General features: G+C 43.5%; 1 protein-coding gene across 2 annotated transcripts; it reads left to right on the top strand.

The window, feature by feature from the left end:
• The first annotated feature begins 8,027 nt into the window (after positions 1-8,027).
• On the top strand, positions 8,028-27,427 carry COQ7 (coenzyme Q7 homolog, ubiquinone (yeast)). 2 transcript variants are annotated; one of them, XM_015558992.1, is made up of 5 exons: positions 8,028-8,186; positions 12,380-12,558; positions 14,247-14,361; positions 15,066-15,205; positions 27,302-27,422. In XM_015558992.1, exons 1-5 carry the CDS (start codon positions 8,114-8,116, stop codon positions 27,386-27,388), a joined length of 594 nt encoding a protein of 197 aa, XP_015414478.1. In that variant the 5' UTR covers positions 8,028-8,113; the 3' UTR covers positions 27,389-27,422. The 2 variants fall into 2 exon arrangements, with proteins under 2 accessions (XP_015414478.1, XP_015414479.1); XM_015558993.1 differs by having other exon boundaries at positions 8,112-8,186; positions 12,327-12,558; positions 27,302-27,427.
• The last annotated feature ends 285 nt before the right edge of the window (positions 27,428-27,712 follow it).

The following is a 27,712-nucleotide window of genomic DNA, read 5'->3' as shown; positions in this document are numbered from 1 at the left end:
CTTTCCCTATTATAAAAATGATACTGAAATATGCTAATATATTTGTTTTAAATGCTAACTTACATACCTCTTGAATGTTTTGATATATGTATTTTGATAACTTTAATAACTTTAAGTGATGTCTGTATAATTGTTCAAATGCAGCTCTCACTAACAAATGTGCATGAAAACTACTGATTAAACACTCTTGAAGGTTTTTCGATGTGATTGTATATATTTGAATTCACCGAGCTTTCTTGTCAGTAATCAAGTGAGCAGGGACAATTATAAATTTGTAAAGTCCTTCTTTGTCTTTTCTTGGAATCAGAGAGAAAAAAGAAGTGCTTAATTGTAGGAGACCATCAGATGAGTGTTTTGATAACTCCTTGGCTCTGCTGAAGCTGAGGGTGGTGTGTGTGTGGTTTAAACTTAAAAGACATGAAAGTATTTCAAGTGCTCCGCCTGATACTGGGCGCTAATCGGGTCTGAGACTGCCTGTCACTCCTTGAGCCAAATTCAGCAGAGACAGGGTTGAACCATATATGGATGTTTTTGTTTGTTTGTTTTTTAAATATATTTTATTGATTTCTTTTTAGAGAGGAAGGAAGAGGGATAGAGAGTTAGAAACATCGATGAGAGAGACACATCGATCAGCTGCCTCCTACACACCCCCAACTGGGGATGTGCCCGCAACCAAGGTACATGCCCTTGACCGGAATCGAACCCGGGATCCTTCGGTCTGCAGGCCGATGCTCTATCCACTGAGCCAAACCGGCCAGGGCCATATATGGATGTTTATTCCAATAATGCCCGCAGTATGGGGAGAGCAGCAGGAGAGCATCCTGGAAATTCTGCTCTGCCCCCTCCCCCACCCCTTTGCCAGCTGGCTTATTACAGTGAGGAAGAAAGGGCGACCTGCAGCTAACAGTGTAACCGGGAAAAGGGGAGGGGAGGGTCTGCAGTTTAGCTTTCAGGACCTTGAAGTCCAACAACAAGCTGACTAATCTCCTATGATGTTACAAACAGCTCAGCCCATACCTGGGACTGGAGAATGGTCAGCATTCCTGAGGCAACCCCCCATCCCCCGAAAGGGTCATGGTCTAGGCACAGCAACCAAGTCATGGCGTGTCCTGTCCTTGACCTGCTTTTATTTGTTACTAGAGGCGCGGTACACAAAATTCGTGCACTGGAGCGGGGTGTCCCTCAGCCAGGCCTACTCCATACCTGGGACTGGAGAATGGTCAGCATTCCTTAGGCAACCCCCCATCCCCCAGAAAGGGTCATGGTCTAGACACAGCAACCAAGTCATGGCGTGTCCTGTCCTTGACCTGCTTTTATTTGTTACTAGAGGCGCGGTACACAAAATTCGTGCACTGGAGCGGGGTGTCCCTCAGCCAGGCCTACTCCCTCTCACAGTCCGGAAGCCCTTGGGGGATGTCGGACTGCTGCAGAGGCAGGAGAGGCTCTCGCCACCGCCGCTGCGTTTGCCAGCTGCGAGCCTGGCTTCTGGATGAGTGGTGGTGCTCCTGTGGGAGCGCACTGACCACCAGAGGGGCAGCTCCTGCGTTGAGCGTCTGCCCCCTGGTGGTCAGTACGCGTCATAGCGACGGGTCGTTCTGCTGTTTGGTCAATTTACATACAGCCTTTTATTATATAGAATTTTATTTTACAAATATATTTTTATTGATTTCAGAGAGGAAGGGAGAGGGAGAGATAGGAACGTCAGTGATAAGAGAGAATCATTGATTGGCTGCCTCCTGCACTCCCCACACTTGAGGATTGAACCTACAACCTGTGCCCTCACCAGGAATTAAACTGTGACCTCCTGGTTCATAGGTCGATGTTCAACCACTGAGCCATGCCAGCTGGGCCTTGATCTGCTTTTAAAATGTATTTTCTTTTTGCAACATGTCCTTCAGGTTCCCAGGGTTTGTAAGAAAACCTCATTTTATCTATAGTTGGTGCTAGATGTCATCAAATAATTGAATTGATACCCGTCCCCCAGAAAACTGACCTTTAGACCGTTTCACAACCGACATTCCACGTGCTAAGACTGCTGTCTTTCCCCTCTGGACTCTCGTAGGATCCGGATCTGCCCAGAGTCCTGCCAGAAAAGCCTGCCTAGAGCCCTTTAAAACTTCTGATTCCCCGTTCCTGGGTGCTGGTACCATTTTGGCACTCAATCCAACTGGTTTCCGGATGACCTAATAAATTTATTATCCTTTACCACTTTCAGCCTCGTGCTTTCCTTCTTCGGCGCCCCTAATAGTTAGTAAGGTAAATAATCATTAAACAAACAAACAAAAAATCATTAAACAACTGTGGTACAATTCTTATTACGTGCCCTTCCCCCGTCACCCTACCCCACTTCCCCCACAGAGGTAATCACTGTTAATGATGTATATTTTATTCTCCTAGAAAATTATAATACATATTCAGGCAGATATGTGAATGCATGAGAGATATATTTCTGAGCTTCTCCCTTTTTTCTCAATAACATCTTAAAGATCTTTCCATATAAGTACTGGCACATTCTTTTATAATGGCTACATGGCATTTCATTATATATGTGTTACCGAACTCAAGGAGTGTACTACTTGGGGTGTTCTAGTCAAGAACAAGATGTGACCCTGGCTGAGTAGCTCCGTTGGTTAGAGCATCCTCCTGATATGCCAAGGTTTCAGGTTTGATCCCTGGTCAGAGCGCATATAAGAATCAACCAATGAATGCATAAATAAGTGGGAAAAAATCAGTATTTCTATCTCACTTTCCCTATTTCAAACTATCAATTTTAAAAAAATTAAAGATTAACAACAACAACAACGAGAGGTGGTTGTTTTATTTACTTACAGCAAAAAAAGGGCACAGGAGATTCACATTCAAAGCTCTGTCTCCCCAAGGGGAGCTTTAGCCATTCCTTATACATACACTGTTTGGTTAATTACACATTGATTTCTTCTTTGCAGTTGGCTGCATTTACCCATTGAGTTCCTGTCAAGCTCATCCTGTTTACAGCTGCATCTGCAAAATACTGGACTATATTTTTAAACGTTTAATAAGAAGAGCATTTATTAAGAACCACCCTAACTTTATTCCTAATCTTGAGACCCTTGTACTGTCTAACAAGTGATTGCTTCCATAAGGATTTGCTCTCTTCTGGACACTTAGATTGTTTTTAGCCCTCAACCCATACCCCTTAAAAACACTAAGAGCTAGAATTTTAAAATCCCCCACCTCCCCACCCAGCATTTCTTTATTTCTTTGTTCTGCCTCATTCTGCTACAGACTCTTTTGGAAGGATGCTTTGCACATTCTTACAATCACAAAATATTCTCATCCAGGAAAGAGAAGAACCCAATTAGGGAAGTTTTTAGTTTGGATTAACTTGTAAATTGACCAACTAAATCCCTGCAGCTACATATCTGATTGCAGCTAAATGCAAGTAAGTGTTGGAGAAGGACTTGATTTTTCTAGGTTAGCACTGCAAAATAAGATTGAACTTCTGCATGTACCTTCTTTATATAAGGTACGGCTTTATTAGTCAGTTCCATTTGGTGTATTTTCTTTCCAGTGCATGGGATGTGCTTGGGACATGGCATGGCTTTGCTATTTGCTTAATTGTGTGATTTTGTACCGGTATCTTCATCTTTCTGGGATAAAATTCCCTTATTGTTAGGCGTGGCCAGTGACACAGGCTGTGAAAGAATTCATAACTGAGAGAAGAGATAGATGTAGTGAGAGGGAGTTTATTTTACTTTTCACAAAGGGAAAGGGCTAGTGCATTCATTGCTAATCAATAAAGGCAAGAAACAAAAGATGGTTTCCGCCTTTAAAGGGTAATGGCTGCTGTTGCTAGGTGTTAAGGGAGGAGGATTTGGGGGGCTGAAATTGAGTAGACATTAAGGTGTGGGGGGAGTGTAGTTTGTTTTTCAGGAGAAGTCCAGGCAGATGTCCTAGGGAGGTGTTTTATCAGTATTTTTCCCAAGCCTATAAAACATGCTTAGAGTAAAAGTTATGAAGAGTTCCAAAGAGGCTTGTTTGAAGGGGAGGGGAAAAGGGAACTTTCTAACTAGAGCAGGGGTGGGGAACGTCTGGCCTGTGGCCATATAAGGCCTGAGAAATCATTTGGTCTGGCCCTGCCAAGGCATTAGGGCTGAATTAATTAAATGTTTGACCAAACAATAGCAGGCTAATTTTTAAGTTGATCATTTTGTATGGCCCTCTAATAATGCTATTAATATCCAAATGGCCCTTGGCAGAAAAAAGGTTCCCCACCCTGGAACTAGAGATTCCTTGGTGAGAATTAATTATCTCTGGGTTGTAAAAACAGTGGGAATATGGGGGTGTAGAATGTTGCCATGAGAGTAGCTTATCTTGTCCAGCCATTTGGACAGAGGGGCTCTTTGAATCGGAGCAGCTAACAATCTTGGGGTTTACTTACCAGGTACTTCGCATAAATTGTGGAAGGCTACAGCAAGGAAAAAGAGGCCTTTTTCTTGTCCTAACACTTATCTTTAAATAGAAAAATAAGATACAATCACTTTTATTTTTGAGGATTGAATTAGGGATAAGTATGCCTTTTCTTTTTGAAATTTTGTTCCTCATTGTAAAAATATTTATTATAGAAAATGCAGAGAACATTGAAAGCTGCAGGTGGCGGGGGGAGAAAAATCATGTATAGGCAATATTTATGGATAGCCACTGTTAAACTTGAGAAAATTCCTTTTAGATAGAAAGTACAAAGGGAGGGAAGGAGAATGAGAAGAAAAAAAAATGTTATTTCTTTTTTCACTTAACGTAAGTTTTCTTCTTTCATCAAAAGTTCTTTATAAACATTTCAGTGGGCTACATAATAGTAACATCATACGGATAATTTTTAAAAACATTCCCTTGCTACTTAACATTTTGTTTCCAAATTTTCCTGATAATAACTGAGTCATTCATATAAATCTTTGTCAACATTTTTCCTTCTTAGAGATTGAGACCTAGAAATGGGATTACAACAAAACTCAGAACATTTTAATGCTTTTGAGAGCCAGATTTACACTCTTAGGAGCTCTAGATGAGAATGTTATATCACTCTCACTTTCAATAAGTATTTGGGTTTAAAAAACTATATTAGTTCATCACAATTTTTAATGACTGCAGTGTATTAAAGTGATTTGAAAACAACTAGCAAATTCAATTATTTTATAAGAGCAGTGTTCCTTACATGTTTTATAGTTACTTGGATAAAAGATTATATATATATATATGTAATATAAAGGCGTAAAGTAAAAATTGATAGCCCCTTTCTCACAATACTAACGCTGTGAAGTTATCAACATAAATGTTTTGTTACATATCCTCCCAGATATACATCTTTGATTTTTTACCCTCACATACATACATTACATACTCAAACCCTCACATACATTATTTTCAGCCCTAACCGGTTTGGCTCAGTGGATAGAGCGTTGGCCTGCAGACTGAAAGGTTCCAGGTTCGACTCCGGTCAAGGGCATGTACCTTGGTTGCAGGCACATCCCCAGTGGGAGGTGTGCAGGGGGCAGCTGACCGATGTTTCTCTCCCAATGATGTTTCTAACTCTCTATTCCTCTCCCTTCCTCTCTGTAAAAAATCAATAAAATATATTTAAAAAAACCACACAACAACAACATTGTTTTCATTGGATAGGTGCCTAGAAGTAGGTGAAAGGTTAACATAGTGGTACATGAGCAGGCTAAATAGCCATCTCAGACGGTGGATAAAGAAAAATCGAGCCCAGCTGACATGGTTCAGTGCTTAAGCAAGGACCTATGAACCAGGAGTTCACGGTTCTATTCCCAGTCAGAGCAAATGCCTGGGTTGCAGGCTTAATTCCTAGTGTAGTGTGCAGGAGGCAGCTCGATGAGAGAGAATTCTCATCGATTCTCTCATCATCATCACATGGTGGTATGTGGGCAGGTTAACTAGCCATCTTAGACTGTAGATAAAGAGATATTGAATTTATTTAAGGAAAGGGGATGGGGGATGAGATAGCGAAAGGGAAGGGCTGCACAGCACCGAGCCAAGAGGACATTGGGTCGATGATGGTAGTACTCTGGAGCTGGAGTTTCATCCTTACAGGCAGTCGCTGGCAGGAAACTTTTGTCATAAGTTAATGTCCAATCATGAGAGAGATATCACACAGTAATTTGAACAGGAAAATTTAATATAAAAATTTATTGATTTTAATAGAGGATTAGAGTAAGAGCAGATTGGCTAGTAAATAGTAAAAGGGCACTAATTATACAAACAACAGCCCAGACAGGAAGTCAGTTTCATTCCCAGTCAGAGCAAATGCCTGGGTTGCAGGCTTAATTCCTAGTGTAGTGTGCAGGAGGCAGCTCGATGAGAGAGAATTCTCATCCCATACTCATGGCCTTTCCCAAGGGGAAATGCCTTCTTTCCTCCCCCCCCCTCTCTCTCTCTCTCTCTCTCTCTCTCTCTCTCTCTCTCTCTCTCTCTCTCTCTCTCTCCCTCCCTCTCCGCCTTCCCTCAATGAAAATACATCTTTTTAAAAAAGAAAAAAGGAATTTATTTAAGGAAAGGGGATGGAGGATGGGATAGCGAAAGGGAAGGGCTGCACAGCACCGAGCCAAGAGGACATTGGGTCGATGATGGTAGTACTCTGGAGCTGGAGTTTCATCCTTACAGGCAGTCGCTGGCAGGAAACTTTTGTCGTCAGTGGGTTTGGGGGCTGAGCTGGTGGGCTTGGAATGCAGGTGTGCGATCAGGTGTCTTTAGAATAGTTTCAATTCCCTATGTGGTGTGATTCCTGGTATCCAGCAAGTTTTCCTGGTCTTTTGTTCTCCTATGGTGGGAAGCTTACAAATGGCCGTTAAGGATCATAATGCCCTGTAGTCCTAACAGTAGGATTACTTTATCAATAGATATGCATTTTTTAAACATTTCCAACAATTTTTTTTCTAAATACTTAATTTCTTAGAGCAGTTTTAGATTCAAAGCAAAATTGAGAGGAAAGTACAAAGATTTTCCATATACCCCCCTACCCCACACATGCCCAGCCTCCCCATTATCAGCATCTCCTGCCAGAGTGGTACATTTGTTTACTACTCCATCCCCTTGCTTAATTTTTCTTTATTTAAAAGATATATTTTCATTGATTTCAGAGAGGAAGGGAGGAGAGAGATAGAAGCATCATAAATGTACTTTGGAATGCACTTTTAAAAGTATATGTGGCTAAATCTCCTCTCCTCATCCCAAACCCCAGTAAACCAATTGGCACCCATTTGTTTACCAACAATAAAGTGGACACAAAAATAATATGTGCTCTCTGCAGAAAATCTAAAATGGAGAAAATAAGTAGAAAGAAATTTTAAGTAGTCTGTTAGCCCCAATACCTAGAGAGAACACTTTTGGCCATGTGGTGAACTTAATTTCAGCATGTAATTTCTAGTTTTGAAGTGGATGTAGGATAAAAATGGAGAAAAATCTTTTTCCGTATTGGTGAAGCACAAAGTACAATGGTTATGCCAATAAATTAATTCACTCATAGTCCTTTTTCCAGGAATTTAGTTGAGAAATCTTTACCCTGTCGGAGATGGGAACGGGGTTGGGGGTGAAAAAGGTGAAGGGGTTTATAAGTACAAATTGGTAGTTACATAATAGGGGGATATGAAGTACAACATAGGGAATACAGTCAATATTGTAATAACTACATATGGTATCAGATGGGTATCAGATTTATTACGGTGTTCACTTCAGAAGTCAAATAAATATCTAATCACGGGGTTGTACACCTGAAATTAATATAATATTGTACTCAACTGTAATTTAAAAATTAAAAAAAATATGTAATTTTAAAAATCTTTACCCTATCAAATCTTCGGACGAGCAATTTAGCATTCTCACCTCCATGGCAACCCAAGGTTCCTTCGCCACCCCTAAGTGATTGATAGCAACTGCACCCAATAGAATGTTTTCATTTGCGATTTCCAACCAATCGAATAGAAGCAGGGGCCTTGGGGCGTTACCACCGATGCAGATAGGGGCAGCGTCTTCCCTACGTCTGTCTTGCGTCATCAATCCGCGCTAAGGGCACGTTGGGCCCGCTTCGCTCAAGGGGGTCGTTGCTTTGTTGTCGCCGACAATGAGCTGCGCCCGGTGGGTGGCGTCTGGCTGCGGGTGGCGGCTGTGCTCCGGTGCCCCGCGACCCCTCTCAGGTAAAGTGGGAGCGCGGCCGCGGCCCGGCGCTGGGGGGGAAGCCCGGGGATTTTCGCCTGGGGTTTGGACCAGCGAGGTCACGGGGAGAAGTTTACAATGACGTCATAGGCCTGCGACGGAGCGCGGCTTCGAGACTTGAAACTCTGGGCGCTGACGGCTAGGGGGCCCTGACGGCTAGTGCGCCGCGGGATGCGGGCATGGTTCTCCGCAGGGACTCTCCGGGGCGGCCTCTAAGGGTTGGCGCGTTGGGGAATGGCACACCTGTATCGTCACGTCACTGCGGGTGTCGGAGCGCCGGGCGGAGGACACTTGAGGGCTTTGAAAGTTCAGTGCCTCGGCGTGTCCTCGGGGCTGGTCAGGCAGAGTGCAGTCACGTGACCGGCGCCCGCTTCCTCCATCCCCACCCCGAGCTTGTTAGACGCGCAGGGTCTCGGGTCCCTCACGGACCTGCTGGGCCGCTCTGCCAGCCGGTAGTACTTTAACACGCTCTTAGGCGGAACCGTGTACTTCAGTAGGAAGTTTGAGAAGCACCCGGGTAGTTGAAGGAGCATCGAGTCGGGAGCAGGGAGGCTTGGGTTTGGGTCCTGGCTTCTTTTCTCGGTTCACCTGAGCTTCTTCGGAGAATGGGGAGGTCGCTTCCTGCAAGTGAAGTCGTTCGTGTGCCACTTTAGGGATTTTGCCTCATAGCAAAATCATGTACTTTTGATTATTCAATATATTTTATAACCATATTGTATTTTTAAATTAAATCGTTTCAGGGAAACTAAGTCCTTATGGTAAACAGAAGACCCGAATTGCCTGCCCCTAATCAAGTTAATCATAATACACTGAAACCAAAAAGTTATTAAACTGTGTTAGATACTGTGGCCTACCAAGGCCTGAGCCCGAGACCGTCTCTTTTCCTGGTTAAAAAAAAAAAGGGGAGATTAGCCCTAGCCGGTTTGGCTCAATGGGTAGAGCGTCGGCCTGCAGACCGAAGGGTCCCGGGTTCGATTCTGGTCAAGGGCAGGCACTTCGGTGCATGAGGCAACCAATCGATGTGTTTCTCTCACTTCGATATTTCTCTGTCTTTCCCTCTCTTTTCCACTCTCTGTAAAAATCAATGAAAAAAATATCCCTGGGTGAGAATTTTAAAATTTTTTTTAAAAGAGAGATTACCAAGTGTTAGGATTTGTCAGCTATAAACAGACCAGTGTCCTTGATTAAATCAAAAGGATTGGAAGAGAATTTAAAAGAGAATAACTCTTACCACATGGGCATTATTTAATGTACGATCATAAGCCATGTAAAATCTTCCCATATACCACTTAAAGTCTTCTGGGTAGCATTATTGGTATATGTTTCACACTTTGGAAAACACAAATATAAAAACGATGCATTTGAGAGCTACCACTGGCTCTCAAGTTTAATTTATTTTTTTAAAGTGTGTGACAATACAGGCAAAACTCATAGGATTGTTGAACGTGGATTGTAATGCTGCTTTGTTGAGCCAATGGGCATAACAGAATAAGAATCTTTTTTCATTTATAAAGTTACCTTGCTTCCTGTATCATTTTATCTTCGTGGTAACTCAGTAAGAAAGGTTTTGTTATTGTATGTTTCCCTTAAAAGGGTAATAACCTGATTATTACCAATTTGTATGTAAGAAATGGCAATTCTGATTTGTGCAAAGTTAGTGTTTTGAGACAAAACACATATTTTTTGGCCCTAGCTCTGTGCCTTTTCTAAGGTCCCTTCATGCTTAGTAAAGACACCTTGCAGAGATTGTGAAAAGATAGAAATGGCAAATGTTATGATACTCAATTTTCCATGTTACCTCTCACCCCAGATCATTTACTAGGTGTCTGAATCTGGAAAGGTGGTACAGGTCTAGGGAACAATCTAGTATGTTTTTAATCTAAATATAATCCTACCCACAAAAATTCATCTGTGTGTTGGAATTCATCTTATGTACTTTTTAAAAAGTGTATTGTTTTTTTTTTTAATGAGTACTGGGATGTCTGTAAAGTTCTTTCCCATTGACATGTTTTGGGGTGGGAGTAACAAAAGAAAGAACAAGCAAACAAGATTAATTTGAGAAGTAGAGCTAGCTCATCATTTTCAGTGTCAATTCCTGGGTCAGGTTTTTGCCCCATCCTATATAATCCTATATAATAAAGAGCTAATATGCTAGTTAGACCGGGCAGCAGAACGACCTTCTAGAAGGACCAGTGGGCAGGGCCATAGGGCCGTGAGGCAGCCGGGGCTGTGAGGGCCAAGTCCCTCGCATGAATTTCGTGCATCAGGCCTCTAGACTTTCTATAAGAAGATCAGATTGATGAAAGCACCAGTCTTTGGAGTAGGAGGCAGAAACTTGCAAGAGGCTACCTTGACTTTATCAAATGTCTAAAATTGTTCTCCACATAAAAATATGGCCACAGTTAGCATTGACCCATTGTCAGAAGGCACAGAACTGAGTAGTGCATTATACTTGGCAGAATTTGGAGTGCAGGAACCGGAGTCTAGTTTCTCGAGTCAAATATGCTCAGTGAGGTGGAGCAGGTTGTGCAGTGGAGTAGACCAAAGCTGGGTCACCATGCTTCACACCTCCGTGCCCACCCACACTCTTGTGTTTAGTGAGGCATCTTAAACTCCACCTGGCCAAAAAGTTCAAATGCAGAATAATTGACCCTAAATCCCACCAGGCCTACCCCATCACCTGTGTCCAAAGCACTCCAGCTTTTGAATGAAAAAACTATAGATGTACCCCAAATGGAAATTTCCACACATTTTCTGGGTGTTAGACTAAATGAAAAATATCTATTAAAGACAGGAAGACATGGCTGTCATACATAAGGCTTGGAACACATCTCAAGGTGATACCAATACAGGTTAAAGTTCACTTTAAATATTTTCTATGGGTCTCCATTCCATATCTGCAAAATGGACTGAAAAACAGCTTACATACCTAAACATTACAAAACTCTTCTCAGGGAAAAAAACTTTTAGGATGCTGCCATATGAGGCTCAGAATACAAATCCAGGTGTCACTATCAGCAAATTTTTAAAGACAATATCTAATCTGTCCTGAAGAATTTACATTTTGAGAGCTTGTTTGGAGGTTCTAGCAGGGGAGCGCAGCTACTTGTATACCCTTGACCGAAGACCGGTCCTCTCCTGGCGGGGAGGGGAGGAAGGTCGTCCTATTCGACTGAGCGCACAGCTTCGGGAGGGACGGCCATTATATTTATTCATTACTATACATTTCCCTCTGAGCACTGCTTTCACTTCTTTGTCCAAACTATGTTAAGTTGTATTTTTATTTTCATTTTGTTCAAAATATTTTTAAAATTTCTCTTGAGAGCTTGTTTGGAGGTTCTAGCAGAAGAGCGCAGCTACTCGTATACCCTTGACCTAAGACCGGTCCTCTCCTGGGCGGGGGAAGGTCGTACTCCTCGACTGAGCGCGCAGCTTCCGGAGGGATGCACGTGGATCGGTGAGGGAGGAGGGGGACACCCGCCTAGCCAGCCAGATCAGCCGAATCAACCCTGGCGATCAATGGGGTGACAGATATTGCAGCCAGATCGCCCTCACATCCAGAATTTACATTTTGAAGGCAAGAATTATTCAATTGAATTGGATCTGTACCATAATGAGATGAAACCTAAGTTCTAAGGCTTATTTCTCAAAATCAGATGCTCATGGAAATGGGTATTTTAAGAGAATTTAAATCTATGGTTCTCAACCTTGGCTGCAGAGAAGATTCGTTTACAGAGCTTTTTCAAAATATCAGTGTCCCCTTCCAGAAGTCAATTGGGGAGGAGCATTCATGGTTTTGAAAGCTCCCTAGAAGGTTCTGGATAGTCAGGGTTGGGAACGAAGTGGGCCCGGAGCGGTGAGTGAACTAGAGAACCATGCCTATCTAGAGCCAGCTGCCACATCAGCTGCTTTAAGAGAAGTCAGATTCAGCATTCCCCTATCTTCATACACTCAAGCCAGAAATCCAGATATTTAGCTAAAGTCTTTTAAGTGTAGGTAACATTCGCTTCTTTTAAAAAATCAATACTTCAAGATAAACAATACACTTAAGGGCATGTCACCCTAGGGGAACTCACTTGTTACCTTTGTTCTAAGGTGCCCCTTTCTTCTGTCTGTAAAAGGAAACATCTCAATTTTACTTGAGAGTAATGAAGAATAAACACTTGCATTGCAGCTTATGGAAGAAGAATCAGTGTCAGATTTTGCAGCTCAAGAATGACTTTAGACAGTATCAATCGGGCAGCTGTGGATCGAATTATCCGTGTGGATCATGCAGGTGAATATGGAGCAAACCGCATCTATGCAGGGCAGATGGCTGTCCTGGGTCGCACAAGTGTCGGGCCAGTCATTCAGGTGGGCGCTGCTTTATATCTCTCAGCCTGGTCTACTGAACAGGGCTTATGGGGGTGGGGACCCAAAGGCTTTCAAGTAATGAATCATATTAGGTCATGTATTCTTAGGGGAATGAGTGAAAATTGGATATTGGGGAGAGAAGAGTGAAAAGGATATTAATTCTTTCTGTGTATAGAGCACAGATGGACATCCTATATAATAAAAGCCTAATATGCTAAGTGTCTGACCAGTCGTTCAACTGTTTGACCAGTCGCTGTGATGCACACTGACCACCAGGGGGCAGACGCTCCGACTGGTAGGTTAGCTTGCTGCTGGGATCTGGCCAATTGGGACGGGCTGGACATGCCCTGGACGAATCCGTGCACTAGGCCTCTAGTTTAGTACATACACAGATAATATGGTATATCTGTAGTAGTAAATTTTTATAGTGGGGGTGGGTGATAATGAAAAAGGGGTCGAGTCCTAGCCGGCCTGGCTCAATGGATAGAGCATCGGCCTGCAGACTGAAGGGGTCTCGGGTTTGATTCCTGTCAAGGGCACATGCCCGGGTTGCAGGCTCGATCCCTAGTAGGGGGCATGCATGAGGCAGCCAATCAATGATTCTCTCTCATCATTGATGTTTCTGTCTCTCCCTCTCTCTTCCTCTCTGAAATCAATAAAAAATATTTTTTAAAAAAAGAAAAGAAAAAAGGGTTGAGAAACACGTTTAGGTAAAAGTACCAGTTGCTGAGAGCTTGCACTCTGGCCCCCATTGGAGCCCAGCGGAGATATTTTATACTGAGGAGCAAAAGGAGAGACCTTGGCTTTGTACTCACACAGACCCAGCTTCACATTTCAACTCTCTCCCACCTGCTACTGTGTGACCTTGGGGAAGTCACATAAACTCTAGGTCTTCACTTCCGTATCTGCAGAATGGGCTGATAACACCTACTCATTGGGTTTTGGTGAGGAATAAATGGCTGGTATAGAGCAGCTGATACCATGCCTGGCATGTAACAGACACTCAGCATAAGTTAAAGTGCCTTTTCTGAGTCCTCAGGCAAGTTACATAACCTCTCTGTGCCTCACTTTCCTCATCTGTATAATGGGGATAATAATGGTTTGTCCTTCACAAAGCGGTTGTGCAGTTAAATGAGTTGCCTACATTAAGCTATTTGATAGAGTGTCTGGCAGTTAGGAAGTGCTGTGTGTTAGCTGCTATTATCATCCACCCTTCTCTGATATACATGATACTTATATACTAGCAATCTGGAAGGAAATTATACGATACCTAATATTCTGCCCTCCTAATTTTAAATGAGCTAAACATCTCATTTCTTATGAGTATGGCTCCTCATCCTTTAGGCCAGCGGTTCTCAACCTGTGGGTCGTGATCCCTTTGGTGATCAAACGACCCTTTCACAGGGGTCGCCTAAGACCATCCTGCATATCAGATATTTACATTATGATTCATAATAGTGGCAACATTACAGTTATGAAGTAGGAACGAAAAAAATTTTATGGTTGGGTCACAACATGAGGAACTGCATTTAAAGGGCCAGAGGTTGAGAACCACTGCTTTTGGTACTTTGTGGGTCTGAGGGCTTCTGCCAGAATCATGGATCATGGATAGGGCATGTAGCTTCCTTGGGATACAGTGGAGGCCTATATGGAATGCCTACATGTTTTTATTGTTATGTTTCTTACAGAAAATGTGGGATCAAGAAAAGGACCACTTGAAAAAGTTCAGTGAACTGATGGTTGCATTCAGGGTCCGGCCGACGATTCTGATGCCCTTTTGGAACGTGGTGGGGTTTGCGTTAGGTGCGTGTCTGTCCAGAAGAGCTTATGGGAGCTGAAAGGTCTGAGATGAACATATCCTTTAAGTACCACTTCACAATTCTTGCTGTGTCCTTCTACGGCCTTTTTTTTAACTTAATATTTTTCTAAAGTTAAATTGGCTGACTTTTTTTTTTTTTTTTTTTGCTTAAATTTATTTAAGATAGACTCTCAAAATCAGTAGTTTTGTAAATAAAAGGTACAGTAAAAATAGATACAACAGGGGGGGAAACAAAGCTAGACTAATTCAGTTGTAGCCAGATAATGTTTCCTGGCAAAGCTGCTCACTCTTAACAAGGGAGAAAAGTAAATGGTATAGGAGAATCAAAGACACACCCCAAATGACGACTTTCTCCTTGCCATAATCAGGTTAGGGAGATCATTGAAAGAGAATAGCCTTCTTATTGCATTAGTCAAGGTTTAACCTGGTACCCCCTAAAACAGTGGTTTTCAATGGGGTCAAATTGCTCTTGAGGACACTTGCAGTATCTAAAGACATTTTTGGTGTCATATCTGGGAATGCTACCAGCATCTTGTGGGTAGAGGCCAGGGATGGTGCTAAACGTACCACGATGCATGGGACAGCCCTCACAACAAGGGGTTGGTTATCCAGCCCCAGAGTCCGTAGTGCTCTCCTTTAACAGTGGAGTCAGTCCCATCCTTGACTGCTCTGGATCTGACAATTCCAGGCGCAGGAACCGCCCTGCTTGGGAGGGAAGGAGCGATGGCCTGCACTGTGGCCGTGGAAGAGTCCATAGCACATCACTACAACAACCAGATCAGGACATTGATGGAGGAGGATCCTGAAAAATATGAGGAGCTTCTTCAGGTATTTGACTACACTCTGAAAGGGGCTGATAAAGGGGGAAAGGGGTAGATATGCAGTTTGGTAAGACGAAAAAAAAATAGAATGTTAGAAAATGGTGGGACCTTAGAAATATAGGTCAGCACCTTATTTTAAAAGCAAGCAAACTAAGGTACTAAGAACTGAAGCCGTGTGCCCTGGTCACATGCTTGGGCAGACGTCAGAACCCCATGTCTTTTGAGCCCGGACCTATATTCTCCCCATTTCTGGATTATTGGTAGGTCCTGAGCAAATGCTGTTAGCACGAACCCTTCATTTATTTAGATTAAATAAATGAACTAAAAGATACCCTCAGATTTTAAAAAACAGATAACAATTTTTAAATTTTTAAAAAATAAATAAAATGAAAGACACTCTCAGATAATTTTCCACGGCAGGTAAGGGAACAGATACAGGTCTGGCTTTTTTAACTTATTTTTTTTTTTAGTATTTTTATGGATTTTAGAGAGGAAGGGAAAGGGAGAGAGAGATAGAAACATCAGTGATGAGAGAGAATCATTTATCTGCTGCTTCCTGCATGCCCCCTACCGGGGATTGAGCCTGCAACCCAGGCATGTGCCCTTGACCGGAATCGAACCAGGGATCCTTCAGTCCACAGGCTGTATCCACTGAGCCAAACCAGCTAGGGCAGGCCTGGCTTTTTTAAAAGCCTAAATCAGGTTGGTAAACTACGGCCTGTGGCTGACCACCTGTTTCCTTAAATAAAGTTTTGTTGGAACACACCTACACCCATTTGTTCACATGTCCATGGCCGCTATCCCCTCTACAATGGCAGAGTTGAGTAGATATGATAGGGACCATACAAAGCTTCAAGTATTGCTTCTGTCTCTATAGGAAAAGTTTATCTACCCCTCTCTTCTTAGATAAGAATATGAGTTTTCGCCGAAACCGGTTGGCTCAGTGGATAGAGCGTTGGCCTGCGGACTGAAAGGTCCCAGGTTTGATTCCGATCAAGGGCATGTACCTGGGTTGCGGGCACATACCCAGTAGGAGATGTGCAGGAGACAGCTGATCGATGTTTCTCTCTCATCGATGTTTCTAACTATCTCTCTCCCTTCCGCTCTGAAAAAAATCAATAAAATATATTTTAAAAAAAAACACAAAAACAAACAAAATGACAAAGAGCAAGCTCCCAATTGGGAATCTCCTTGCTTCCTCCTTATCATTTTCCCTGGCAGCCTCTTTTCCCTTTCCAGTGAGAAACCAGATGACTCGGTGCTTTGACAGTAGCAGAGGCATTCTGATCTTTTGAATAGTTCACCCCCCCAAATTAAAATGGATTATCTCTTAGATCTTATTTCTTTCCAGATAAGTCTCAGTCCTGCCAGGTAGATTTCACAAGTAAACGTGAACATAGCCCAGCCGGTGAGGCTCTGTGGTTGAGCATCAACCCGTAAACCAGGAGGTCAGGGCACATGCCTGAATTGCGGACTCAGTCCTCAATGTGGGGCGTGCAGGAGGCAGTTCCTCTCTGAAATCAATAAAAAATATATATATATTTTTAAAAACTGAACATAGAATGTGTTTCTTTGGTTTGCTATTGTCTGTAACAGGCTCCAGCATATGCCATTCTGAAGAAGGTTATCCAGGCTGGATGCAGTGCAGCGATATATTTGTCAGAAAGATTCTAAGGTATGACCACTTTTCCCTGTCTATAAAAGATGATAGTAATTTAACAAGTGATATCGGTAGAAAGGAAATGCACAATATTGTTACTGAGCAAGAGCTACTGTCCCACATGCATAGGAGCCAATACTGTGATGTCATCTTTTGAGAAAAGAAAAGGCTTTAATTGTGAGGTCCACCAGCCATGAGACTGGAGGTGAGCTCAGATCTGTCTCCCCATGAGGATTTTTGGGCTACAGTTAAAGGAAGGAGCAGGGGAATTTTTGCATATTTAGAGAGTTACATTGATTTAACATAATAAAAGCCTAGGACGCAGGTGCTTGGGAATCACAGCTTTTGAATTGAATGTTTGAATTTGCAGGTAGGGGTTTGTAGTCCACAGTGGATTTTGACCCGGTGACTTTGAAAAGTTATTTCAGGGTAAATTTTTTCTCTAGCGTGTTGTCCTACTATTCCAGTACATGGTCTGCAGTCTTATTCTGCTAACTCTGAAAAACAACTTAGTATCTCATTAGGAACAGAACAAGGCCAGTTTATGCTAGTTTTGTGGTTATAATATTGTTATATGAGTTTTGTTAAACTGCAAGAGGTTTGTTTTTTAATAAAACTCTCCAGGGTTGATTTTTGTGTATGCTGTAAGGCTGACAGTGCACCAGGTGCATTCAAATTTCAGCAAACAAAGCTGGTCAGTGTTTGGTCCATAGCTAATTTTTTCCTAAAACATCAAGAATAAATTATTAAGAAAGTAATAGGAATCTAAAGGAAAAATTTGAGTTTACTGGTAACAAGAGGAAATTGAAAACACAAGGGTATTTAAGTTTGACACAAAGCAAGGCTGTCAAGTTCATCAGGTAAGTGGAAGACTCACTGTTTCTATTTTGAATTGTGGATTGAAGGCAGGTTACTTCCACTGGAGAATATACTAAATTGTGAATTATTTGTGAATTTGCATTATAATAATTTTCTTTAGGGCTGTTACCAAAAATGGACCAAAATGGACTAAACTTTTCATACTGTGTTGAAGTCTTATGTGATTTGCACATCCTATATATTAAAGAGGTGATATGCAAATTGACCATCATTCCAACAGACAAGATGGCCACCCCCGTGTGGACACAAGATGGCCAGCAGAGGAGGGCATTGGGGACAACGAGGCCTGCAGGGGAGGGAAACGGGGGGGACTGGGCCTGCAGGGGAGGGTAGTTAGGGGTGACTGGGCCAGAAGGGGAGGGCAGTTGCGGGGGGCCAGGCCGGAAGGGGAAATCAGTTAGGGGCGACCAGGCCAGAAGGGGAGGGCAGTTAGGGGTGACCAGGTTGGCAGGGGAGGACAGCTAGGGGCATTTGGGCTGGCAGGCAGTCGGACATCCCTCGAGGGGTCCCAGATGGAGAGGGGGCTGAGGGACACCCCCACCCCCCGACACCCCATGCATGAATTTTGTGCACCAGGCCTCTAGTTTTAAAATAATTTATGAAAAACCTAGATCAGTAATTCTCCTCTCTGGCTGCACATTAGAATGTCCTGAGGAGCTTTGTCCAGGTGGTAAACTAAAAATTCAGGATTAGAGTGGGGCCCAGGATCAGAATGGTTTCCAAAGCTCCTAGGTGATTCTAATGTGAGTCAGGACTGGGGACTCCTGGCCTACACTTTTAAGCTTCTTGTGGTGAAGAATTACAGCATTAAGGCTTTTGCCTTTCTGGGTTTAGTCAGCACTGCCTGACGAGGCATGACTTGCCTCCAAGGGGTCCAGTTTTGAAGAATAGTGGACACCAGGATAGTTTGGTTTAGTCCTGTTTTCCTAGAGCAAGAGTGAGTTTAATTTATGTGATAAGTCAATCAGTCTTCTGATGATAATTGCAATAAGTTAAACATGGGAGAGAAAGGTCAAAGACAATTTAGATCCTCAGCTCTTTAGTGCTAGATTACAAACAGGCACCTGCAGTGTAGTTTAGTGTAGTTGTTTAACAACTGAAAAGCCAAGTTTCTGCACCAGCGGTTCTCAACCTGTGGGTCGAGACCCCTTTGGGGTCGAATGACCCTTTCACAGGGGTCGCCTAAGACCATCGGAAAACACATATATAATTACATGTTGTTTTTGTGATTAATCACTATGCTTTAATTATGTTCAAGTTGTAACAGTGAAATTGGAGGTCACCACAACATGAGGAACTGTATTAAAGGGCCGCGGCATTAGGAAGGTTGAGAACCACTGTTCTACACAGTGACTGCTTCATGCCTGCATTGTTTTATAAATGCTCATTTTATGTCTTTCCTATATAAGACCAAGAGCTTCTTGAGGGCAAATAATCTTTCCCAGTCCCTAATACATTGTAGGCGCCCATTTAAAGGAAGGAAGACAGGAAGGAATGAAGGAGAAGGAAAAAGGAAAAGAGGAGAAAGGACAAGGTGAGGGAAGGATCAAGATGTTATTAAGGCCTAGCCAGTGTTGCTCAGTGATTGAGCTCAGTCAGGGCACATGCCCAGGTTGCAGGCAGCTATGGATCATTCTCATCATTGATGTTTTCATCTCCCTCTCCCTTCCTCTCTGAAATCAATAAAAATATATATAAAAAATATCTTAAGCAATTGCAAAACTGCTATGAAAATGGCCTCCTAGGCTGTTCTCCTTCTCCTTTGGATCTCGCTGCCGGTGGTATTTGTTCTTTGATCTTTGAAATGCTGGTGGTATTTATTGCCCTCATGTCAGAGCTAATTTTGTAAGTATTGCAGGCAGGAATCTTGGGCATATGAAGGCACTTTGCACAATCCTTATTAAAAGCCCAGATTTGTTGCTGTTTGTTTAGCATCCCCTTCAGAATTGATGGCTGATGTTTAATGCTTGAGAGCTTCCAAAACAAGACCAGAGAGATTTTATGGCTCTCCCTTTGGTTGTTTTTTATTTCATTACAGCTTGTCCTCGTGTATTAACAAGGTAATCTTGTCTTTCCCTTACTTTACTGCTCTGACCTTTCAGGGGAAATGTGATTTTAAAATTGGACATCATCCAAAGAATGCCAGCATGACAAAGGATGTTATTCTTGCAAGCAGTATTGTTCCAAAGACGTGATCTGAGCTATCTTTCTTTGCATATGTGATTCCCTCTCAACTCAAAGTGTGGTCCATGACCAACAGCAGTGCTATCAACTGTGAGCATGTTCAAAATGCAGAACTTTGGGCTCCTCCCCAGACCTAGTCAATCAGAATAGGCATTTTAATAATATGCACTCCAAACCCAGTGGTGGTTTAAAGTATGTCCACCAATTCCTCAATACTCCTCTGCTCAGCGGAACCCAGTTCCCCTTGCCTTGAGATGGGCTGTCCTTAGTGACTTGTTTCTAGTAAGGAGAATATAGTGGAAATGATGAAGTTTGACTTCAGGGCTGGTAGGTCATAAAAGACACTGCAGCGTCTACTTTTCTCTCCAGGAGCACTCACTCTAGGGGAAACCAAAGGCCATGTGATGAGGACACTCAGGCAGTTACTCTGTGGAGAGGGCCACATGTCAAAGAACTGAGGCCCTCTGCCTACAGCCATATTTGTGCAGTATCTTGGAAGTGAACCCATCAGCCCCAGTTAAGCCTTCAGATGACTGCAGCCAATATCTTGACTGCAACCTCATGAAAGACCCAGAGCCAGAATCATCCGGTTAAGTCAGTTTTGAATTCCTGACTCAGCAATCATGTTAGATAATAAATGTTTGTTTTCAGCTGCAGAGTTCTGGCTGATTTGCTAGAAAGTAATAGATAACCAATATGTAACATTTGCAGGTGATTTGGAAGCACAATAAAGTTTGAGAAGCACTGAACTAGACCATGAACTGGAAGGCAGAGACTGTCTTCGTCCTTTCCATATCTTCAGAACTTAGCACAGTGTCTGACGCTCAGTAAATCTTTCTTAGACTAAATACAAAGTTAAATTGCCTCTGTTTTTTTTTTTATTGATTTTAGAGAGGAAGGGAGGGAGAAATACCAATTTGTTGTTTCACTTATTTATGCATTCATCGGTTGCTTCTTTGTATGTACCCTGACCAGAGATTGAACGCACAACCTTGGTGTATGGGGACGACATTCTAACCTGAGCTACCGGGCCAGGGCTAAATTGCCCTGTTTTAAAAGATTAAAACTTATTTTGTAATAAATAATGCATGTGTGCACATGGTAAAATACTCCGGATGTGCAGTGACAGGTAATCTCCATGTAGATTGCTTGTTAGCAGGAAACTGACCACTTGCCTTACTGTGTAGTTAACTATTAGCAATCTGCCACATAGGACAGCACATTTTTTTTTCTTTTTTCCCCTTCCAAAAGTAATGCCTCAAAATCAAACAATATAAACTACATATTGCTAAAAAAGAAAGCACCCCTTCCAAACTTATTCCCTGGAAGTAACCACTATTGATAATTCATTGTGTGCCTTTCCAGACCAAAAAACCCCAACATGACCTTTTATCCGTACATGTAGATGTTTGGGTTTGTACCTCAAATGGAGTGATGCTGTGCATCTAGATCTGCAATTTGCCTTTTTCATTCAGTGACCTACTTGGCCATCTTTCCAAGTCAATATGTATAGATCTACCTCATTCTTTTAATTGGTTGCAGTACTGTTCTTCCCTTTTACAGCTGAGCCACTGCGGCACCGTGCCAGCTCCTTACCTGCTCAGACTATGTACTATTTTAACTGCTTTACCCCTGAACTCTCAGGACCACCCTATGGGACACACACTCTCCTGGTCCCCCTATTTACAGAGTCTGCTAGGTGCTGAAAAGCTTGCACTTAACCAGGAAGCTATCTGGTCTCTTCCTGTTCCCTCTCTTACCCTATTGGTGGACCTGGTAGTTATTAAGAACAGACTTTGGGGACCTCTAATGCTTCAAGGAGACCACATTTGAACATAGCTTCTATGAAATTTCAGGAGGAGGGACCCCTCGGAGTTCTTAATCCTTTTGGAGATCCCATACCTCCTTGAGAATATGATAAAATCTCTGGACTCCCCCCCCCGGCCCTCCCCCCCCAAGACTCCTAAAAGGTCCTCCTTAAGACCCCAGGATCTGAGTGCTTTGTGGAGAAGAAAACATGACCTTTTCCAACAGGAGGGGAACAAAAGAAACCTTTTTTCAAAACCACCTTTTTTGGCTCTGCCAGAGCACAAAGCACTTTTCTATTGAATATGTTTTCAAATGTTTAAAAGGCTCCTCTTGCCTTCGGGACATGCTTCCTTCCACTCCTGCCTCCTGAAATGGCAGCCCTGCAGGACTGTGACCGAACAGGAGGGGCCCTTTGATCCTGGTTCTAGAAGAAAGATCTGCTGCTGGGCGCGCCAAGGGCAAGGAAGGTCTTCTCAGCGCCCGCCCGTGGCCACCAGAGGGCGCCCTTACCCCTGATTTCCGAGTCCAGCGGCCCCTACCAGCTCTGTCACTTCCAGAATGTCGTAGGGATAATCCGTGGAGAGCATAGATAAGCAATTGCTACGTATGGTGATATTCTGACCCCAATAACCCCACCTCCTGATTTTTGCCATTAGATGAGAGAGGACTGTCACATTTGCACACTGCAAGATACGGAGGACTTGCCCAGCTGGCTATTCTACTCTGTGCTGGGCCACTAACTTGAGAGTCCTTTTCAGGGAGGAGGCATTTTCCTTTTCAGAAAAGGGAGAGAGGAAAACACAGGGGAGCTCGGTTAGTCTGTCTGGAGGGGACCACATGTGGAGAAACCCGCATTAAGCACCAAGTGTCCAAGGGGCCGCACTGAATGCGTATTCATTAGTTGGCACTGCTCCCTGGCATTGCTCACACCCTCCCCCCTTCCTGCAATCTGCATGCTCTGCCCTTCTATTGATTAAGGCTGTTTGCCCTGTCAAATCCCCTATCTCTTAAGTGAAATCCTCCCATACCCTCTTTCCCATCCCTGCATATTCTAGCTTCCTGCGTTGGTATTGCATTCTATAATTGTATGGTTGTTACCCGCTTTCCTACCATTTCTCCAGCCTGGCAGCGAGCTTCTCAAAGGCAGGGGCTATTGCCAGTTCCTGGAGCTTAGCAGGCCCTCAGCCAACATTTGATAAACGAATCTAAGCTAAAAACAAATCATGTGGGCTCATGGGATGGAACAAAAGGAATTGAAACAAGTAATGACAATCACCTGATCTCAATACAGGCTCACCTAGAAACTTCTAGGTCAGAGTATGCGGGGGGGAAGGAGGCTCAGACTTGTGGGTGCCCTTCAGTCCTCTTGTCCATCTGCACTCCAAACCCAGCGGAAGCCTGACAGACATTTCACCCGCCACTATGTCTCAACTCCTCCCTCAGAATGCTTTTTATTTAGGGCTGTTGTGTGTGTTCTTTTAGAATTTCTCTTCATGATACTTTTTGTTCCTTTTTAAAAAATCTCAATTATATTTCCAGTTACACAGAATTTCCTAACGTTTAATTTTGGAATTCTTAATTAGGCGTGCAAATCAAATTAAACTCCTGAGATAAAAAATATTGACTGATGCTCCTGCTTCCCCCAGTCCTACTGAAGCAGGTACTGCAGAGCTGGCCTAAGGGATGGATATAGTTTAAAAGCTCACACAAGGATTTAATATGCACCCTGGTTAAGAATCAGTGGTTTAATTCCACAAGGGCTTTATTTTAAATCTACCCCCAAATTGATGCTTTTCCCTGAGGGTGATTCAAGCTTTGTCCCACTTTTCCACTACGATGTGACTTGCTGTTCCAATTTTCTCCAGTCCACTTGGTGCCGTGACAGCTGGAAATATGTTCCAGAGCAAGCTGTCTTCATCAGGTGGAAACAATGGTGACAGCAATGCTCCCATTCCACGGGGTGGGGAGGGGCGCCTTTGTGTGGTATTTTCCATGCCTAACTTCCAAGTGGCTTTATTGAAACAAAAAATTGCATGGAGATGCCACCTGTTGCACTCACTTGCTGATGCTCTTTGTATGTGTTTAAATAAGACAGCATGGGCATTAGAAGATTAATTATCTCAGTTATTTATTTGACTGCTTCAAGGGACCATATTCTAAGTGCTGTATAAGAAAAGAATTTTAGAACATGAAATTCTCTCATATCATTTAGAAGAGTCAAAACATCTCACAGTTCTAATAAGAAGAATGAAAAATTCAGAGGTCATTTTCTTCAGGTATCGCTTGACCCAGGAGCTCGAACCAAACACTTGGCCTCTCTTTCTCTCTCCTATTTCTGCTTTTCATAGTGTTGAAATTGGGCTCCCAATGGCTCCCAGTGGCCTGCCTCATATATGGCAGCAGAATTGCTGCAGCACTTCCCTCCATCACCTCTTAATACTCTTCCAGCCACATAAAGAGGATCTCTTCCTCTAGCTCAGCGGTTCTCAACCTGTGGGTTGCGATCCCCTTGGCAGTCAAACGACCCTTTCAATAGGGGTCGCCTAAGACCATCCTGCATATCAGATATTTATATTGCGATTCATGACAGTAGCAACATTACAGTTATGAAGTTGCAACAAAAATAATTTTATGGTTGGGTCACAACATGAGGAACTGTATTTAAAGGGCCAGAAGGTTGAGAACCACTGCTCTAGCTTCTACAGAAGCGAGAGAAAACTTTAGTTTCCCAGAACCCACAATGATGCCCCTCCCCCACTCCAGTCTCATTTTTCTCCAATTAGGTCACATTTCTCCCCCTGGACCAAATACTGTGGCCTGGGGAATTGCCTGGTGGAGTGGGAACAACTCCACTCAAGCCACATGGCCTCGAGTTGGGTAGGGATGGTTCCCACAAAGGAAGCCAGAGTTCCCTCACCAGGAGAAGGGAGAAGGTAAAAAGGCTGATGTCCCCTGAGCCCAGGAAGTCGTGTTGGAGACAGAACTTGAGTGGATATAAATGGGGCAGTAGGTTCAGGATGGACTGGGTCAGGGAGGATGCAATCGGGGGGACATTACTATAGTGCTCCCCTTGATGGTGGGTGAGGACTCTATTGTAACAGAGAGGCAGCGTAGCATAATGATCTAAAACACCTGGGTGTGAATTCTTGCTCTACCACTTATCAGGTGTTACCTGACCTTTCAGTGCCTTTATTTACCCACTTGTAAAATGGGTGCACCTGGGTTGTCATGGATGAACCTGAAAAAGTACACTAAGTGGTAGAAGCCAGTCACAAAGGACCATGTATTGTATGATTCCACTTACATGAAATGTCCAGAACAGGTAAATCCATAGAGACAGAAAGTAGATTAGTGGTTACCTAGGGCTGGGAGGGAATGGGGGTGTTGGAGGGTGATAGCTAAGGAGTTCAGGGTTTCTTTTCAGGATAATGTTCTAAATTTGACTGTGGTGATGGTTACAGGACACTGTGCATATACTAAAAGCCATTGAAGTGTACACCTTAAATTAGTGACTTGTCTGGTATGTGAGTTATCCTATATAATAAAGAGCTAATATGCAAATGGTTGTCACACCATCATGCCAAAACAGTGTTGAACTCAGACACTCAACAGTGGGGAGAGAGGAATGGGGACCAGCCAGGTACAAATGAGCTCGTGAGAGAGGAATGGGGACCACCCAGTCTGCTACCCGGGAGAGGGACAAACCGCCCACCCACGGTCCCCTGTGGCTGCAGCCAGCCTGGGTCCTGGGTGCCTGCAGCCGGCCAGAGGAGGGGAAGCCCAGGTCCTGGGTGCCTGTGACCGGCCAGAAGAGGGAATCCTGGGTCCTGGGTGAAGGGCAAGTGAGAGGTGGTTAGGGGCAATCAGGCTGGTAGGGGAGCAGTTAGGGGCAATCAGGCAGGCAGGCAGAAGTAGTTAGGGGCAATCAGGCAGGCGAACAGTTAGGAGCCAGCAGTCCCAGATTGTGAGAGGCAGTCGGACATCCCCCGAGGGGTCCCGGATTGGAGAGGGTGCAGGCTGGGCTGAGGGATCCCCTTTCCCTGTGCACGAGTTTTGTGCACTGGGCCTTTAGTGTCTCAATAAAACTTTTTTTAACGGTAATACGTGTAGCCTTCGCTGGTGTGACTCAGTTGGTTGAGCGTCATCCCATGCACAGAGAAATCCCAGTTCCATTCCTGGTCAAGGCACATGCCTGGATTGTGGCTTGATCCCCAGTAGGGGACGTGTAGGAGGCAGCTGATCAATGTTTCTCTAAGGTCAATTAAAAAAAGCATTTTTTTAAAGGTAATGAGTCAAGTGGTTTGAACATGGCTGGCACATTCCCTCTGTCTGCCCCATCAGACCCAGAAGTCATAAAAGCTTCCGACTGTCTCAGGACCTTGGAGGCTTCACCATCCCTCAAGTTTAAGTTCCCTTCATCCTGCCCTCACCTTTCTGAACAAGTCTCATCCATAAACTCCACTCACTTCTCCCATTTGAGTGCTTCTTATTTCTGCCAAGACCCTGACTGCATAGAAAACTCCTCTCCAGAAGAAGAGCAGGACTTGTTGGCTAATCAGTCAGGTGCACTCATAAAATTGACTAGTGATGGTCAGTTTTCTGTGTCCATTTGACTGGATTATGGGCACCAAACATTTCTCAAACATTATTCTGGGTGTTTCTGTTTGGGTGTTTTTGGTTGAGGTTAACACTTGAATTGGTAGACTGAGTAAGCAGATTGCCCTCCCTAATGTGAGTGGGCCTCATCTAATCTGTTGAAGGTCTGACTAAAATGAAAAGGCTGACCTTCCTGAGAATAAAGGCGATTTCTCCTGCCTGACTGCTGAGCTGGGACGTTGGTCCTTTGCCTTCAGGCTTGAACTGAAACATTGGCTCTCAGAACGCCCCCCACCATCTGCTCTGCTGAGGCTCCAGCTTGCCGACGGATTATCTTGAGACTTGTCAGCCTCTGTAATCACGTGAGCCAATTCCTTATATGTACACCACCTCCAACCCCCATTGGTTCTGCTTTTCTCGGGAATCCTGACTAATACAGGACCTGAAGGAAACATGAGTTAGTGGTAAATTTCAGGCTGAATAGGAAAATAATAAAAATACAGGACAGAAATAAGGAAATCATGTCAAGGGGAGTGACTAGTATTGAAAGAAGGTTTTTTATGTGTTTTTTTTCATTCACAAAATTTATTTAACATCTGCCCTATGCCAGATAAAGGGCCAGCCGCTGGGGATTAAAAGATCTACCCAGCTGTGTAAACTAGAGGCCAAAATCCAGCCTTCTGACTCTCTTCAGCCTCACTGTCCACATCGAATTAATCTTAAGGTCTATAATTTTCCCTCAAACTGCTCTCAAATCCATTTCCTTGGCAGGTAGAGAGGGCTTTCATTGGAATCGCCATCCCCCATCCTTTTAGATCCACAACATTTGTACTGATTTAATTAGGATTCAGGAGGAGCCAGGAACCTGTTTGAGCTGTTTGAAGAGTTACTGTATGTGAAATTAGGAAATGGAAAGTCACTGGTATTGGTTAAAGTATATAGACAAAGTATATTTCCCATTTCACTATTCTTAAGGTGATAAGGAAGGGTGCTGCTAACAATGTTAAGTGTTTATTAGGGGAAGAGATCTTGTCTGAAGAAAAATCTGCAGTTTTTCTATGAAATGCCATTAGTTAAAACAGACTAAAGTAGAGGAAAGATGGGAGGGGGAGAGGGCATCTTTAGATAGGGAGACAAAGATACCCATGGTGACAGCTAAGGCTGTGAGTCTGGCCTCCTGACTTTATCTCCATACTTTATCCCCATCTGATGGAAGGGAACCTTAAGAAAGCACAGCAAGAAGGGACAGCTTGGACCACTCCCACCTGCTTGGAGTAACATGGGACATCATGCTTATCCATCCATTTCCACGAGATCCCAGGGGAGGCCCTCAGACTTCTCTCTCCCACTGCAGCTGGATGTGCCCATGGGACTGTGTTTGGGTCA

The sequence above is a fragment of the Myotis davidii genome, unplaced genomic scaffold (genome assembly GCF_000327345.1).
Source record: "Myotis davidii unplaced genomic scaffold, ASM32734v1 scaffold554, whole genome shotgun sequence".
NCBI lineage: Eukaryota > Metazoa > Chordata > Mammalia > Chiroptera > Vespertilionidae > Myotis > Myotis davidii.
Note: the sequence above shows the minus strand (reverse complement) of the source record. Positions and strands in the feature narration are given on the sequence as shown.